This window comes from Thunnus maccoyii, chromosome 12, assembly GCF_910596095.1.
Source record: "Thunnus maccoyii chromosome 12, fThuMac1.1, whole genome shotgun sequence".
NCBI lineage: Eukaryota > Metazoa > Chordata > Actinopteri > Scombriformes > Scombridae > Thunnus > Thunnus maccoyii.
Window position 1 is genome coordinate 18207108 of NC_056544.1, and position 15522 is coordinate 18222629.

The following is a 15522-nucleotide window of genomic DNA, read 5'->3' on the forward strand; positions in this document are numbered from 1 at the left end:
TTGTGATTTTTTTGTTGTACTGCCACATATATTTCCAAAGAAAACAAAACAAGTTATAAGTCACTCACAATAAGTCTCTTGGGCACATAAATACTATACTTCCATGGAGAACATCATCTCTAATTACTAACAGTGCAATATTTTTGTAGCTAATTTCCAATAAAGCCAATATACCCAATCTCAGTAACGATATAGACAGCCAGATGTGTATCATTTAAAATTGCAACTAACAATTTTTACCAATTAATCTGTTGATTATTTTCCCAATTAATCAATCAGTCATTTGGTCTATATATCCGCAAATACTGAAAAACGTCAATCACTGTTTTCTAAAGCCCAAGGTGACGTACTCACATGTCTTCTTTTGTCCCGACCAAAAGTTCAAAACCCAAAGATATTTAATTTACTGTCATATAAGGCTAAAGAAACCAGAAAATAATTTTCTGTCCATCCACTGATCAGTTAATCAAATAATCTTCACAGCTCTACTGTTTAGGTTTGTAGCTGCTACGACTTCTTGCATTCTCACTTTTGAGGTTTTACGAGCTGCCGGTGTTCACTCAACAAAATAGTGTTAGTGTTAGAATAAAGCAACATAACCACTAAACTACAGAAGCACATGTGCAGTTCTGATTTCTATGTTCTCATTGCTCTATTCACCAGCCCCCACCACCACTGTTCTTTTACTGGAAGTTATTGATGTCAAGACAAATTTGAAAGGATTAGCAAACAGTCTGTTCATTTCTCTTTGCCACTCTGTCCTCCAGTTGCCCAGAAGGTTGTGGCCATGAGGAAAAAGCAGCAGCTCTCTATTGGTCCGTGCAAATCTCTCCCTAACTCTCCCAGCCACTCATCAGTCCCCGCTGCATCCATCCCCTCTGTTCACATTAACCAGGTAAGATCAAAACCTTCAGTCTGTCAGCGCAATGTTTTACTTACTGATCAAGTAAATCTAATTAAGAGAAATATGTATAGAAGCTTCCACAAGCTCAACACACAGTTTATTATCAGTGCAGGAAAATAAATGCAATGTCCCTTATTATAAAGATTTTGTCCACATCAAATCTATCTTAAATTGATGTGCTTGCTTATTGTTTTTATTTCTTTCTCCTTTCTGACTACTTTCTATCTCTCTTTCTCTTTCTTCCTCCCTCCCTTCTTCTGATTCTGTCGGTTCCTCTTAATCTCTCTCGCTCCCCAGGCGGCCAATGGTGGGGGTGCATTCAGCGACTACTCCTCCTCTGTTCCCTCCACCCCCAGCATAAGTCAGCGGGAGATGCGCATTGAGACCATTGCTGCCTCCAACACACCCACGCCCATCCGCAAGCAGTCAAAGCGCCGCTCCAACATTTTCACAGTAAGTATGCGACAGCTGATGCAAAGCAACACCCACTCACACTACTAGAAGGCATGTTGCCAAGCTCACTTTATCCACCAGAGGGAGACAGGTAGCTCGAAATGCATCAAAGCCACCTCTCCTGCCTCCGATGCAGGCAAAGAAAGCGTCTTGCTCACACAGCACAATGGGCAAAAGGTGAAAAAGACTAAAACAGAAATTATATTAGATCCCCAAAAATGCTCCCAAAAACCTTTTATGAAAGCAAATATCAAAGATAAGCACTGTGGGAAAAAAACGTAAACTCTTTTCATGTCCTTTTTTTTCTCCTAATTGGATGTAGTAAGTGAACATGGATTACGTTTCTCATCTCACCCATAACAAACTACGCCCTCTGCGCTGTCTAAATCTTTGACCTCCCTCCCCCTACCCCTCTTATTTTTACTAGATCCTTTCTTTGCAGTGACTTCCCTTATGGGAAGAGACGGCAGCAACACCAATGCCACTTCTCCTGCCTGACCAAGCTAAACTAAGAGTCCGAGTCAGCCTATGGCCTGTTTACACGCTGCTAATAATGCATGCCCCAACACCACAACCTTAGATAGCCTTGCTCCAACTGCCCCCCCAGCTACTAAACATCTAGCTAGATAACTCCGCTATCCTCACCCCACTTACTTCTGTTCTGGCCCCAAATTTGATCTCGACCACCCAAGATCCCAACCCCTGCCTGCCTGCTCTTTACCCCATGTCCTGTCGTATTTGCCCTTTGCTCTAACCAATAGCATATGTGTGCACTAACCACTCTAATTTCCTTAGCTGTCCTAAGCTTGTCTTTTTACTTGTAGCCTCTGCCCTCTTCTTCTACCCAGCCTGCACCTCCTTTTCCTCCTCTCTCTTCCCTCCTACACCAGCCCTCTTTGCTGCTAAGCCTCTCCTAATCTTGCGTAGCCAGACCTCTGTCTCCTCAGGCTCAGGGAGGTCTGTCGAAATTCTACCAAAAACTGCGTTTTTGTTCTTTTCTCGACTGAAATAATTCCACAGAGAGCTTGTTGGTGCTCAAAAAGAAAAACCAGCGGTGCATTTTCACAGTCACAACTAACAGAATGGCTGAATCAGGATTTCCAAAGTTGCATCTGAATTTTTTTTCCAAGTTTTCATGTTTTTCATTCTCCAGAACTTTGTGAGCTTTATAAGACAGAGATCAGACTACATGAGATTACTCCTTTCCTAACTCTACCCCTTCCTCACATAAAATATTCCTTCTCTTTCACCTATCTTCACCTCTTTCCTCTTTTGCCCTCCTCCTATGATGCCCCCTAACCCCTGTCTCCTACCTCCTGCCTTCCCTCTCTCTCTCCTTCTAACTAACTCCTTCTCTAACCTTCCCTATCCACCCCCCCTTCCTCTCTTTCTCCTACCGCCTTCACCCTGTTACCCCAGCTGCTGTGGGAGCCGCAGGTTTGTGGCATCCGAGCAGTACAGGCTGTGTGCTAGCTCCCCTTGTTGTCTCCCTTCCCCCCCTGCTAGGTAGTGACTAACCATGTCCACCAGAGAAATGAGCCTCTCCCCGTCCGCGTCATGGAGATGCCGAAGCACGCCACCTACCCAGTGTGGGTGCCGGAGTGGCAAGCCGAGCGGGAGTTTCAGCTCATGACCTTCTGAGGAGCAGCGAGCGGAGGGTGGGAGGAGGGAGGGTGAGGGAGTAAAGGAGGAGGAGGAGGAGGAAGCAGAGGAGGAGACGGAGGAGGAGGAGGGGACGGAAAGTTAACGGGGCGATGTCGACATTTCTTCAGTGACACTTGAAGAGTGCGATGGGCTAAGGAGAGGAAGACTTACAGTGCCATTTTACAAAACAAGAGAAAGAGAAAATATTTCATCAACCCAACAATATCAAGGATGTCCCTTTCCTAGCTTTGTCTGTTTTAAAAATAAATTGGCTTCTGTGTTTAAAAAGTACGAGTTCTCTAGAAGTCCTGCTAGTAACTGACAGATAGCAGGCTGCCATTCATGTTTTCTAGCCACACTCTTGTAAGTAGTTCACTCTATGTTGATTTCGGGAGAAGTACTCAATGGAAGAAAATATGCCTTAACGTCATCAGAAGACGAGCTTTGACAGACTTCAAAAGATAAAACTCACTTTAGTCATTGCATACCAGGTATTTTGTACTGATAGTACAGATGGAGAAATTGCTGCAAGAAATGTATCCCGTCCAGTTGTTATCAGATATAAAAATATATATTTGTCACATTCATGGCGCTGGCATTGGGACTCTTGAAAGAAACATCCTTTGCAATGTGCAGTTTAACAGTGTTGGAGAATCCAATGACCTTTTGGCCTAAATTTAATGTGACTACAATCCAAGAAAATGTAATTTATCTAAAAAGCCCCTTGAATTAGTGAATGAACAGGTGAATCCATCTTGATAATGCAGTAGGTTATCTTCTTTTAAGTAAGTGATTAAAACTCAAAGCTTTACTACAGAAGATCTTATCATTTTGTCTTTTCACCGCACTCACAAATCAATTTCACCAACCACAACCATTTCAAGCCAGTTTCTACCATAACTGTCCTCGGCCACTAGGTGTCAGCACAGTACGCATTATTCTTTCCTAGTGCTTCCATAGTCAATAACTCTAAACAATCTGTTTTGTAATCTGTCTGTGGTTCCCTGACGTCTTCAGGCTGTCTGTCCCTTTTTGTGTTGAAAAGCACACTGTTTAGGAATTTAGATGAATATTACAGCATTTTTTATACTTAAAAATTCATCCCACTCATTCGTCCGTATTCATTAAATCCATTTATTAATGTCTGCCATTTGGTGTTTCGCATTTCATATTTTTTAGTCCCTTGACTTGTTACTGGATCTCCACGTATGAAACAAAACAAAACAAAGAAAAAAATAACCATTTGACACTGTTTTTCAATATTTGCAGATTTGTGCTTCTGTTTCCAACCTTTCTTCAACAAAAAGGGCTTTCCAACTCCTTCCGAATTAGAAGAGCATGATGGTTTTTAAAAAAAAGAGTCCCCCTGCTTTGCCAGTCCTGATAGAGAGGAGATTATTGATTGAGGACTTACAGCTTGTCGCTGCTTTACCCTCGATGCTTAATCGCATTTAGGGTAATGCATAGAACTTGCACTATACGGAAACCGTAGGACTTTGCGTCCAACGCAAAAAAAAAATCAAAAACAAACAAAAAAACTCGAGTCCATTTGAGTGTTTGTGTGCACTCAAAGTAGACCGTCAGATATCATGAAATGAGACAGACTGTAGGGACTCTTCTGGAAATGCCCCGTCCACCCCTGCCCACCAACCCCCCTACCCCCCCGCCCTCATTCAGACATCCCAATACAAAAACACGCTGTACAGTCAAGTCACTCTTGGAACTGTTATCCAGCCACCCAAAGGACACAACCTTTCCTTACATGACATCACACTGCCTTTTGCCATAAATGAGGACTCAAGGACTAGAGGTGCCAAGTTGTTTTTTGTTCTTCCTTTTAGATTTTCCTCCATTCATTTGGTCCGTTTTTGATTTTGATTCCTTCTTATTTTCCAGGGATTATTGAAGTATTGAATGGAACTGAAAATGTGGTATATATGTGCTATCGTAGAGGTATTTTAGATTAGAGTAACTTTGGGTAGTTTTATGAAGGCCTTCATAAAAATCAGGGTAGTGTGTCAGGGTGTTACAGAGCGATATTACACTGAAAGTTGCCAACAAATGAAACTGGGTTGCACCGACTTGTATGAATGTAGTTAAACTTAACATTTGTTTTCCTTTTATTTATTTTAAGTTATTTATTTTTTGCACATTCAATTGTTTTGTTTTTTTCATTCATTTATTTATTTTAATTTTTTTCTCAGTTTAGGTTTGGTACAGAGATTATGAACTCTTGCATAATCGCTTTTCTATCATGAACGGATTGACGAAAATATAGACTGCTGTATATCTTGTATTGTATTTTATTTACAATGGTACTCTATAAAAAGTACATATATATATAAGGAATATATGAAATAATGCCTTTATTGTCCATCCTATATTTTGTGGGAACTGCGATGTTTGGCTCAATCTGTTGAATATTTTGAAGTGAATTTGTGACTTGCTTTGTATGGTGTCTGTATAGAAGCTAAACAAGTCATCATTAAAAAAAAAATAAAATGTTGGAAAAAATATAAAGCAGAGTTGGTTTAATTGAACTCAGACTCTACCTCTCTCCATTGGTGACTGGACATTTCTCATGTTCTGAGTGAGACCATACACACTCATGTCTGTCCCTACCTGTGCCTCATCTCTTTATTTGTGTTTGGGTGGGAAGGTTATTTTCAAATGACTTATTTCCATATAAGGTTATAATAACTGTTTAACCATTTTTACCTTCCACAGGCACAACCAGAAACTTAAAATGTTGAAATGCATTTTAACCTTTTCTTTGGCATTTGAATTGTTTGACATGTGTGCAGGATGATTTCATGTCCCCCCTAGGTTTTGTAGGTCAAAGGTCGGAGGAAGCTACATGTACTGAAGTCTGCTGTAAAATAACCATTTTCCCTTCTCTCCTTTAACCTGTTTTGAACTTAAACTTATTTAACGTGCTACAAAAGCGTGTATCAGTGCAACAGTGCTAAAGGCACAGCTGATCCTACACTGGGTATAGCAGCAGTTGGTCTGCAGGTCCACTAAGGGCCCACTCTGGGTCTCACACAGAGGGAAGGATCCCCCAAAGGGTTTCAGGGCTGAGTCATGACTCAATGTGTGGTCGTCCTTGGTCTCCTCTGTGTTGAGATGTGTCTATTGTGGTCTTGGTTTGGTCTCTTTTTTTAATTTTCTTTTGAACTTGCACGTCGGTGTTACTGCTGTTTGTTCCGCTGGTCTGCTTGTCTGTTAATTTCGAGCTTCTTTTGAGACTTTTTTTTTTGCAACGTCGAGTTTCTCCACAAATACTGCAAATGCTCAAACACAAACCCTCACCTCCCTCCCCCTCATCTCTGACCCCCAGTCTCTCTCTCTCTCTCTCCCTCCCTCACACACACACACACACACCCCAACATACCCACACCCAGACTCACCTCGCACCCTGCAACTTCCACTCTGCTTCTTCATCAGTGTGTCGCTGCAGTTGCTGACTGACTTTCTTGTTTTCTTGCAGTCACGGAAAGCCAGTGAACAAGCAAAGAGCGTTGACAGTAAAACAGACAGCATAGGCAGTGGAAGGGCCATACCTATCAAACAGGTAAGCAGTTTTCCTAATCTTTTTCTCTATACTTCCCATAGTTCCCTGGGTAAGTATGATCCTCTTTTTGTGTCACTACTTGTTCCTTTTCTGTTTGATGTTGATACGCTGTCTGTTATAGATTTAGTCACAGTGCTTCATCCATAGAGTTTGGGGAGAATTGTTGGGAAAAGTCGTGTGTTACTGTAACCACTAGATGGCGACATAATACAACCTAACAAATAACTTCAACATCAGTGCAAGTGCAGATAACCACAAGAGAGATTGGCTGGGGGTTTTAACATAGCATTAAAAAGATATTTGCAAAAAATGTCCCTGTTTTTGTAAGTAAGACATATTTCAAATAAAAAGAATATACAGGTTTCGATATACTAAAGGCACAATCAGCCATTTTTTGACCTTATAAATTACATATACATTTATATATGTATGTGTGTATATATGTTTGTTTACACTGGTAATGTTTGTGAACACAATTAAAACAGTCTTGTATTTTTGAAAATTTAGGGCTGTTTTGAGAGTGTATTCTACATTTTTTTGTTTAACAAACCTACTACAACATAAGAAAATAGTAATAAGTTAAATTTATTCTTGTCTAGTGGTTACTATATTTAAAATCTTGTCAGTCAATTTTTTAGAGATGATTCCAGTCTGGTAATTTCAAATTTAATATAGAATTTGTTCATATTTGGATATTCTTTTGCAGCTTTTTAATATAAGTCCAATTATTGCTAATAATTGTGCGTGGGTGTTATTTTTTTCATGAAGGTTTACTCATGCATATCCATATAATCAACTTTGACAGCCATGATTTGCTGAAACATTCATTAGATATCCCACTAAATATAATTTTCTTTACCCTGACATAATCTATCACATGGTGCTACATAAAATACTACAAACTTAGTGACATCACGGTGATTTCTATATTAAAATAGTTGTAAATAATTTTTATTAGGATTTTCTTTATTATTTTCTTTATATTTTATTTCTTGTGTATTCGTGCATTAGGTAGAAATAAGTAGTAGTGAGCACTGAATTACACATCTGAGTAAGGATCATTTCCAAAGGTCCGACTGTAACCGTAGGAGAAGTAATTGACACATTGATTACTAATCACTCATGATTATATGAGGGCTTTTGAAAATGGGTCAGCATCCTTATATTATCCTCTTTACCTGCAAATGATGGAAGATTATGTCCTTCTTTTTTTTTTTTTTTTGAAATGTTGAGCCAGACCTTCTCATTCCCTTTCGAAGAAAATTGCAGAGGCTTTGGTCCAGCTGAAATAATGGCAGGGTGTCGCTTCCAAGCCCCCTCGCTCAATCAGAAAATAAGGCTTTGGGGAAACTACACTTTATCAGATGCAATATCTATCTGTCCATCTATGTGTCAGTGATAGTAGATGTTCGTGTAATAGAGACAAGTATTTCATGATAATACTGATTAACACAACAGAAGTTTAAATTGCGGCTTCATTCGCCCATAGCAACGTGACAAATTGTTAAAAATGCCCTCAAAAAACAACATAGAGATTCAAAACTTCATGGTGGCCATTCCACACACACGGTGTCTCCATTTGATCTGCAGATTAGTGTAATTCCCTGAAGAAGCTGCTCATTCCAGGTGAGCAGGAGTTTCACAGATCAGAAAGAATTCCCCTCTGAGCAATTTTTACTGTAAACTCTCCCATTCTTACCCAGTGCATTATATAGAGCTCCACTTTAAAGTGCAGGGCCTCTCCCTGAGTATCATGGCAACTTTTGACAAGATAAGCCATCTCCCCTTTTATCTACAAAGGATTTTTTTGGGGGGGGGGTTTTAGCTACAGATGGGGAGGGACGTGGGGGAGGAGGGCAGTGGTGTGACTAGCTAGGCCCATCAACTGCACAATCAAGGAGATCAAAGTGTCAATGTGAGCTTAATTACCACTCCCCTCACCCCATCGGGCCAAATTACACACCGCATGCCCCCCCCCCACTGACTCTGCTCCCACCCCCCTCCCATCTATAAAAATAGTGAGTAAGGCTAACAATGCAGTCATTGCTGAGGAGCTGTTGGCAGCTCCTCAGCAGTGCAGTGAGTGTATTCTTACCCCGCCACCCCACCCAACACACACACACACACACACACTTTATATCCCCTTCTCCCTGGCCTGTCACAAAGGGCCGGCCTATCAGTCAGCCACAGTGGCAGGATGCAGCTTTTCTCCTGGTAGTCTGACAAAAGAAGGCAGCGACACTATCTCCTCTGTGTAGATATGACAATTGTGTGGACACAGAGAGTGCGTCTGACAATCGGCCTGTTTCCTTATGTCGCACAGGCTGAACACACTCATTTCTCTGCGTGTGTGTGTGTGTGTGTCAGTGTTGTAGGGAAGCACAGGACTCCACACATGTTGCCTTTTGATGTGTCCACTGTCAAACTATAATTTAAGGAGCACACTGCTTGATTCAACGTGGCACGCAACAGAACAATTATGATAAACTGTCCCAAATCATTTGTCAAGGTTCCAATTACTGAAAGTGACAACGGTTTATGAAAGATATATTACAGCCATGATGGGCTGATTCAAGTAAAACAAAAAATTAGCCCGCACGTGTAAAGATTTTCACATTATTGTCTTTAGTACCTTTATTGATCTGCTTCATAGCACTGATTGCACGTATAGATTTATGTATGCTCCAGTAAGACTACGAGATGAGCAACATATTTGCTTGTAAAACATACATTATAAAGTCGCCAGAGGCCCTGTGACTGGATCATTTACTTTGTATGATTAGAGAGCCATTTGAAAGTGTTTTGCAGTTCTTCTATTGACTAAATTGAGAAGAGTGTGGGCAGTCAGCAACTATTGATTGAAGGACACAATTTTTCTTCCTGAAAAATCATCAAAAGTATCAATAAAAACAAGACTTACTGGAACATGAATAATTGACATTTAACTTTATTGCTTGTCTTTTTATTTAGTAATTATGTTGCAATTCCTTGTGAGCTGTACTTGTTCAGCATCTTAAAGATAAATAAATCAAAAAATTGTTACACCGCAGGTCAAAAAATATTTAATTTTTTTCATTTCAGAGTAAGATGATATTCAGAAAACATTATTTTGTAGTCTTTAATGTCCCCCTACACCCAAAAATGTTGCTTAATGTTCCTCGGAAGTTTGAGCTTCACTGTGCAGAATGATGTTTGTGCAGTTTGACACCTCATCTGATGAAGGAGAAAATGTCTCTCTGTGTTCACCCTAAATCTGAGTTTAACATGTGCACATATGAGCAACTAGTTTGGAAGCTAATTATTGTGTCATATGAAACTTAATCAAGTTTGATGTAAAAACTTGTAACCTCCGGTGCAAACACTGGGACTTTGCAGTAGGAGGCATCTTGTGTACTTTAGTTAAACTTTTGAAATGAAAAATGTGGAAATTCATAGATCCTGGATTTTTCAATGAGGGTGAAACATTAGATGTTTTTTAGAAGAAGAAGAAGAAGAATTTCTTCTTTATTTATATAGCACTTTTCAAAACCAGGATTAAAAAGTGCTTCACAAAGTGCAAACTAACTAGATTATTGAACTTTTTTATTCAACTTTTTTGTGGAAAAATCACATCACACAAATTATTATTCAAAGCAAAGCATTTTAATACATCTGGAATGGATCTTTGAATATTACCGATGGTTTATTATTATTATTATGAAGTCCTGCTCCGGAAGCTATAAACAGGAGAGTATATTGATAAAATATGAAGAAGCCCAAACTCTTGCGTCCCAGCATGCAGCCAAGAGTCACTACTTGTCCCCCCACCTCCCGCCTCTCAGAGGAATCAGGGTTCGGATTAGGATGATTGTCGGCAAACAGCCTGGTGCCCAGGTCACCGAGGGTCAACTCTTCCTGATGTGTTAATCAGGATTAAAGCCCGCAGGATGGGCCTGGCTAGCAAAACACTAACCCTTCAGCCCCCCCCCCCACCACCCCTTTTCAGCTCATACACACACAGGCCCTGGCTGTAAAAGCACAAACATTGCCCCCGTCTTAATCCCCTAATTAAGCGGGCCCCTCCTCACTATTTAACCCCAGAGAGCCTCCTGGCCCTTGCACTCAGCAGCGTTTGGTCACCTCCAGCAGAGGAACTGCATTGTTTACCAGTGGATTTACTCACCAGATAAGGAAACCCTCTGAGGCCCTAAAAGGCCCCAGAAGATAAAGTAGAATAGAATAAGAGCTGAGTGGGCTTTGAAGAGGGGAGATCACACTCCCTAATCCCAGGATTGAGAGGTCTTCCAGAGTTCAGCATGTTATGTGTATGAATGCAGGGAGGTCTGGCAAATTGGATTGTCTCTCTTTCTGAATGGCCTCTCTGTGCCAGAGGAACGTGGAGGTTCAAATTGTCACCGTAGAAAAACTAACATGTGATTAAACCTGTCAGCCAATAAATTATAATAATAAAGAAGAAAAGTTTTAGGGGATTTGATTAGAAGCTACTATTGTGTTTTCATATTTCTTTAATATAATCACTTTCATACTGTTTCATAATTGTTACTTAAAATGATGTTTGTTTGCTTTGTTTGCAACCGCCATAATGAATCTGTAATAACAATAATAATGCTGTTTTATGGTATTTAACATCCATAATGGCTCATATCATCCACCATGCTGCTTTGAGAAGAGCATATGCTCACCGTGATGCCTTGTCTCTTACAGGGAATCCTTCTGAAGCGAAGTGGCAAATCCCTCAACAAGGAGTGGAAAAAGAAATATGTCACACTGTGTGATAATGGCGTCCTCACTTACCACCCCAGTTTACATGTGAGTCTCATCTCCACCCCCCTCTTCCTATTTCTTTTCCAATCGGCTTTATGTGTTTGTTACACTACTGTTTGTACTCGAGGGTGCTGCCGAAGGTTTTTAATGTAGGACTTTTTCAACCGCTGAGCACGACTCTCTTGATGCAATTACATTTACCAGCACTGCTGCATCAAACTGAAAACGACCACATACTGTAGGTTCATGATTTCCCTGAGCCTGATCGCTGTATATAATGGCTATTTAAACCAATCCTGTGACTTAAGCTTTAGTATTAAGAAAGAGGGTGTCCTAGTGGTCATCTCTGCCCCCCCTGTAGCGCCCATCCTCAGTGCCAGTTAATGGAGACATGGCTGTGCTGCTGCCTGCCCGCCGCGCCCAGACTCCACGCTGGCTTGTATTTATAATGGTTCTCACCGCATGGCAGCAGAGCCTGACCAGCCTCCCACATCCATCTTTGTCAGAATCCCGCTGGGCCGCTAATACCTCTTAAACACTCGGCTGGCTGGCAGCAGACAGCTCAGGAGCCCGATGCCACGCTCAGAAATGCCCGTCGTTCTCCCAAATCCCTCAGACTCCTTCCATCACTCTCACTCATTCCTCCAGTCCCGTGTTTGGGATGTTGACTTAATTTGGCGAGATAAAATGAAAGATATTAGCGACTCCTTGTATCTAACGAGACAGCTAAAACTTTTAACACAAGCCCAACAGTTAGAGACGTGAACCTTGTGTGTGGCCTTGCTGCACTGACAGTGTGTTAGCGGTTTAATTTACAAGCAGTTATTAGTAGAGCAGTGCTGTGCTACAGTGATGTATGTAATTGACTGAACAGGCTATCTCTTGATCATTACAGCTATTACAGGTCATCAGGGCAATCTATGAATCTATGAATCTGTTGACTTACGGAGGGAGGTGAAATAAGGGAGACAGTTACATTAGCACAGTAACAGCTCGAGCTCATTTTGAGCAGTGGAGCAGAGACAGAGTGAGAAAGGCAAGGGGAAGAGAGAGATTGAGAAAAGGAGAGAGGGAAGAAGAAAGAGGGAGGGAGGCAGACTGAGAGTGGAAGAGGGGAACCTTTAATTTCGCAGTCAGCCAAGCCATCCACACAATCACCTTCTGTTAATTCTATCTGCTACATCAATTAAATTGTTTGTAGAAACTAATTGAATGTGGCTTAATCACACATCTTAATAGCTTTGCACGCTTCGATCTGGCTGTTAATTCCTGCAATAAAATGAAATGAGAGCGCTCACTGGGTAATTAGCGAGGAGGCTTGGGAAAGAAATGAGTGCTTTATGACACGGTAATAAAGCAGAGGAGCCGGTGGGGGGACGGCAAAGGCCGAGCTCGCCTCTATCTGGGTCTTTTTCTGCTGAGCCCAATGATTTTCACCTTGGCTTCCCACATTTGGGCGGTAGTCGCTTTAAACCGAATCAAATGACCAAATTGAAAGAGAATGAGACTGTTTACATTCATTAAGCCTAACATCTCCCTATTTGGAGAGACAGCGTGGGCACAGGTGATGTATAATGGCCTTACAATCATTTTTCCACTATCACACACCCTAAGTGTAAGGTCTAAGATGGGTTGTGACTAATGGGGATGGAAATTGAAGAGTCTTTCATTTGTTTTTCTTCCATAATTCCTTGATTCTTGTTGATCCGCTGTGTCTACTGTCAATTCTCTGAATTTGGAGTGTTACTTGTGTAGAGTGCAGACCGCTCATTGTCATGTTCTTATGTTTTTCTTCTTACTACAGGACTACATGCAGAATGTGCATGGGAAAGAGATCGACTTGCTGAGGACAACAGTCAAGGTTCCTGGGAAGCGACCACCCAGAGCAGTGGCCACCGTCGCCCCCACTGCTAGTCCCAAAACCAACGGGCTGACCAAGGATCGCAGCACCTTGCAGCTGGGCATAGGAAACACAGGTACAACTATGTACCTGCCTCATTACAAGGCTAAAGGCCAGATTAATGGATGAAATTATGGTTCCTTCGCAATTCTAATATTCAAGATACAGTAAATTAATCTGAAATAATTTCGATAATCGATTTTCTCTAGCAAAAATGCCAAACATTTTGTTCCAGCTGTTCAAATATAATTTAATAATACTTTTCTGTGTTTTATATAATAGTAAAATGAATATTTTGGGGCATGTTGGACAAAACAAGCAATTTGAAGATTGGATTTTAAGAAATTGTTACAGGCATTTTTCAGTATTTTTGATGTTTTATAGATTAAATCATAAATCAAGAAAAGAATTGGCAGATTACTCAATAATTAAAACGATCATTAGTTGCAGATCTAGGTCTGACACCTCTTCAAACACAGTTTTAGGAGTTATTTTCAGAAAATTATTGGTGCTTTTGTACACTTTTACAATCTTAAGTCAAGATTTGTAGTTGTGGTATTGAAATGACTACCTGCATAAGGAGGTTTATTTTTTGTTTTACCTAAATGAGAAAACAAATCACAGGTACAATATGTAATGGTTACACAATGAGCCTTTTATTACTGTACTCATTTTCTGTGTCCTCAGTTTGTGATTAATCATAAAAATGGGCCCCAACAGGTTAATTACCTACTTTCCATATGTTTCATTCATGCAAATTAGCTGCCTCATAGTATACACAATGATGACTTAATGAGCATCTATGAGAAATCTATTAATTCTCGAAATTACTAAACAGGGAATTAAAAATTGTGTTTAAACATTATGCTGATGTTTAGGGAAATTATATCGCAAAAAATGAAGGTTTGTTTATCCTGGCCACTGTGCCACTATGATGACACTGACCTAGTTATTTTTCATCCTCTATGGTGGCCGGGGTCACAGCAACACAAAACAGTTTGGTCCTGAGCATCATGCCAGGGTTTTTCCACCTTTCAAGTTTAAAAATAGAGCTCCTCTCCTAGCTAGCTGTGCCACCGGAGGCTGCAGAGAGTCTGGCAGGCGTATAGAGGGGAAGCCAGTGATTGGATTTAGGGGTTAGGATTAAGAGTAATTAATACTAATTAGCAAAGTGATCCCTAGAGGGAGGCGGGGTCCTTCATCGGCTGTGAAACGGGCACAGTGTTTCCATCACTTAGGCTAAAGCTAGGCTGAGAGTGGGTACAGTGCCAAAGACGGGTCAACAGGGACTTTTAGCACTGTCCAGGCAGGTTACTGTTAAACCTGGCCAAGGTGCTGCCACCACCGAATGGGTTAATCAGTCAAAAGCAGAGAAGATGTAGGAGTTTACAGAGCAGAGGACATTGGATCGAGGTTGTTCCATCCCATAAACTGTTAACCTTGAATGTTGCGTTGAGGGAAGTCATCAGGACAAAAGGGCCACGAAAAACAGGTCAGACAGGGTTTTGGGAGAACGACACCAACTGGTTTCCTCTTTTAGTTTCAGTCCTGTTCCTTCGAACACAACAATGTTGTTTGCTCCTGGTGTTTCGTTTCTTGGAAAAGACTCTTCAATGATAAATTCCCAAGATTATCAGTTGCCATCCATTTGTGCATCAGGGAACAATGTGAGGGCGATTTGCCTTAATCTCCACTTAGGAAAAGAAAGGTTACAAATCACATCAGGTCTCTCTCCGGGTGGAGGACCCTCTTCTGATTATGCGATCGGGATTTTGATTTCATTAGACATGCAATTGATGAAGGGAACAAAGGGGTAATTTTTCATTCATGGCGTCCAAATCACAAGCCTTGTCTTTGCCTTTGGTAATTCATTCATTCCTTAGATCTAAAGACCTTTATAATCACTGGGAGAAGAGGGATAGCGACGGAGAGAAGGAGGGGCGGAGTGGATGGGGGAGATGGGAAGATGAAGAGGAGAGGTTGAGAAGACAGAGAGTAAATGAGAGAACGCATGCGCCCACGAGTTTGCCAAGCGGCCAGGTTTAATTCCTTTGCTGGGTGCTGAGCGGAACCATTTTAAATATGATCCTCCCTGTTAACACGCATCCTGCCGTGTCACCAGCGACAGATACATTGTATCAAAGTATTAATGGGCCCAGTCACTTTTAATCAATCCTGTGGAGGAGAGAGATGCATGTGGAAGAGGTGGAGATCTCAGGAAAGTGTTTAGCTCATTCGCTCTTCACTCTGCACTACACTTTGTCTCCAGCTTTAATCTATTGC

General features: G+C 41.1%; 1 protein-coding gene across 2 annotated transcripts in view; it reads left to right on the plus strand.

Moving 5' to 3' along the window:
* The window catches only part of agap3 (ArfGAP with GTPase domain, ankyrin repeat and PH domain 3), a 121400-nt gene that overhangs the window by 67924 nt on the left and 37954 nt on the right, over nucleotides 1-15522 (plus strand). For both annotated transcript variants that reach the window (XM_042428803.1, XM_042428802.1), the window contains exons 7-11: nucleotides 768-895; nucleotides 1202-1357; nucleotides 6492-6575; nucleotides 11280-11384; nucleotides 13144-13315. In XM_042428803.1, the coding sequence (XP_042284737.1) occupies nucleotides 768-895; nucleotides 1202-1357; nucleotides 6492-6575; nucleotides 11280-11384; nucleotides 13144-13315 (645 nt within the window). The remainder of the gene's footprint in view (nucleotides 1-767; nucleotides 896-1201; nucleotides 1358-6491; nucleotides 6576-11279; nucleotides 11385-13143; nucleotides 13316-15522) is intronic.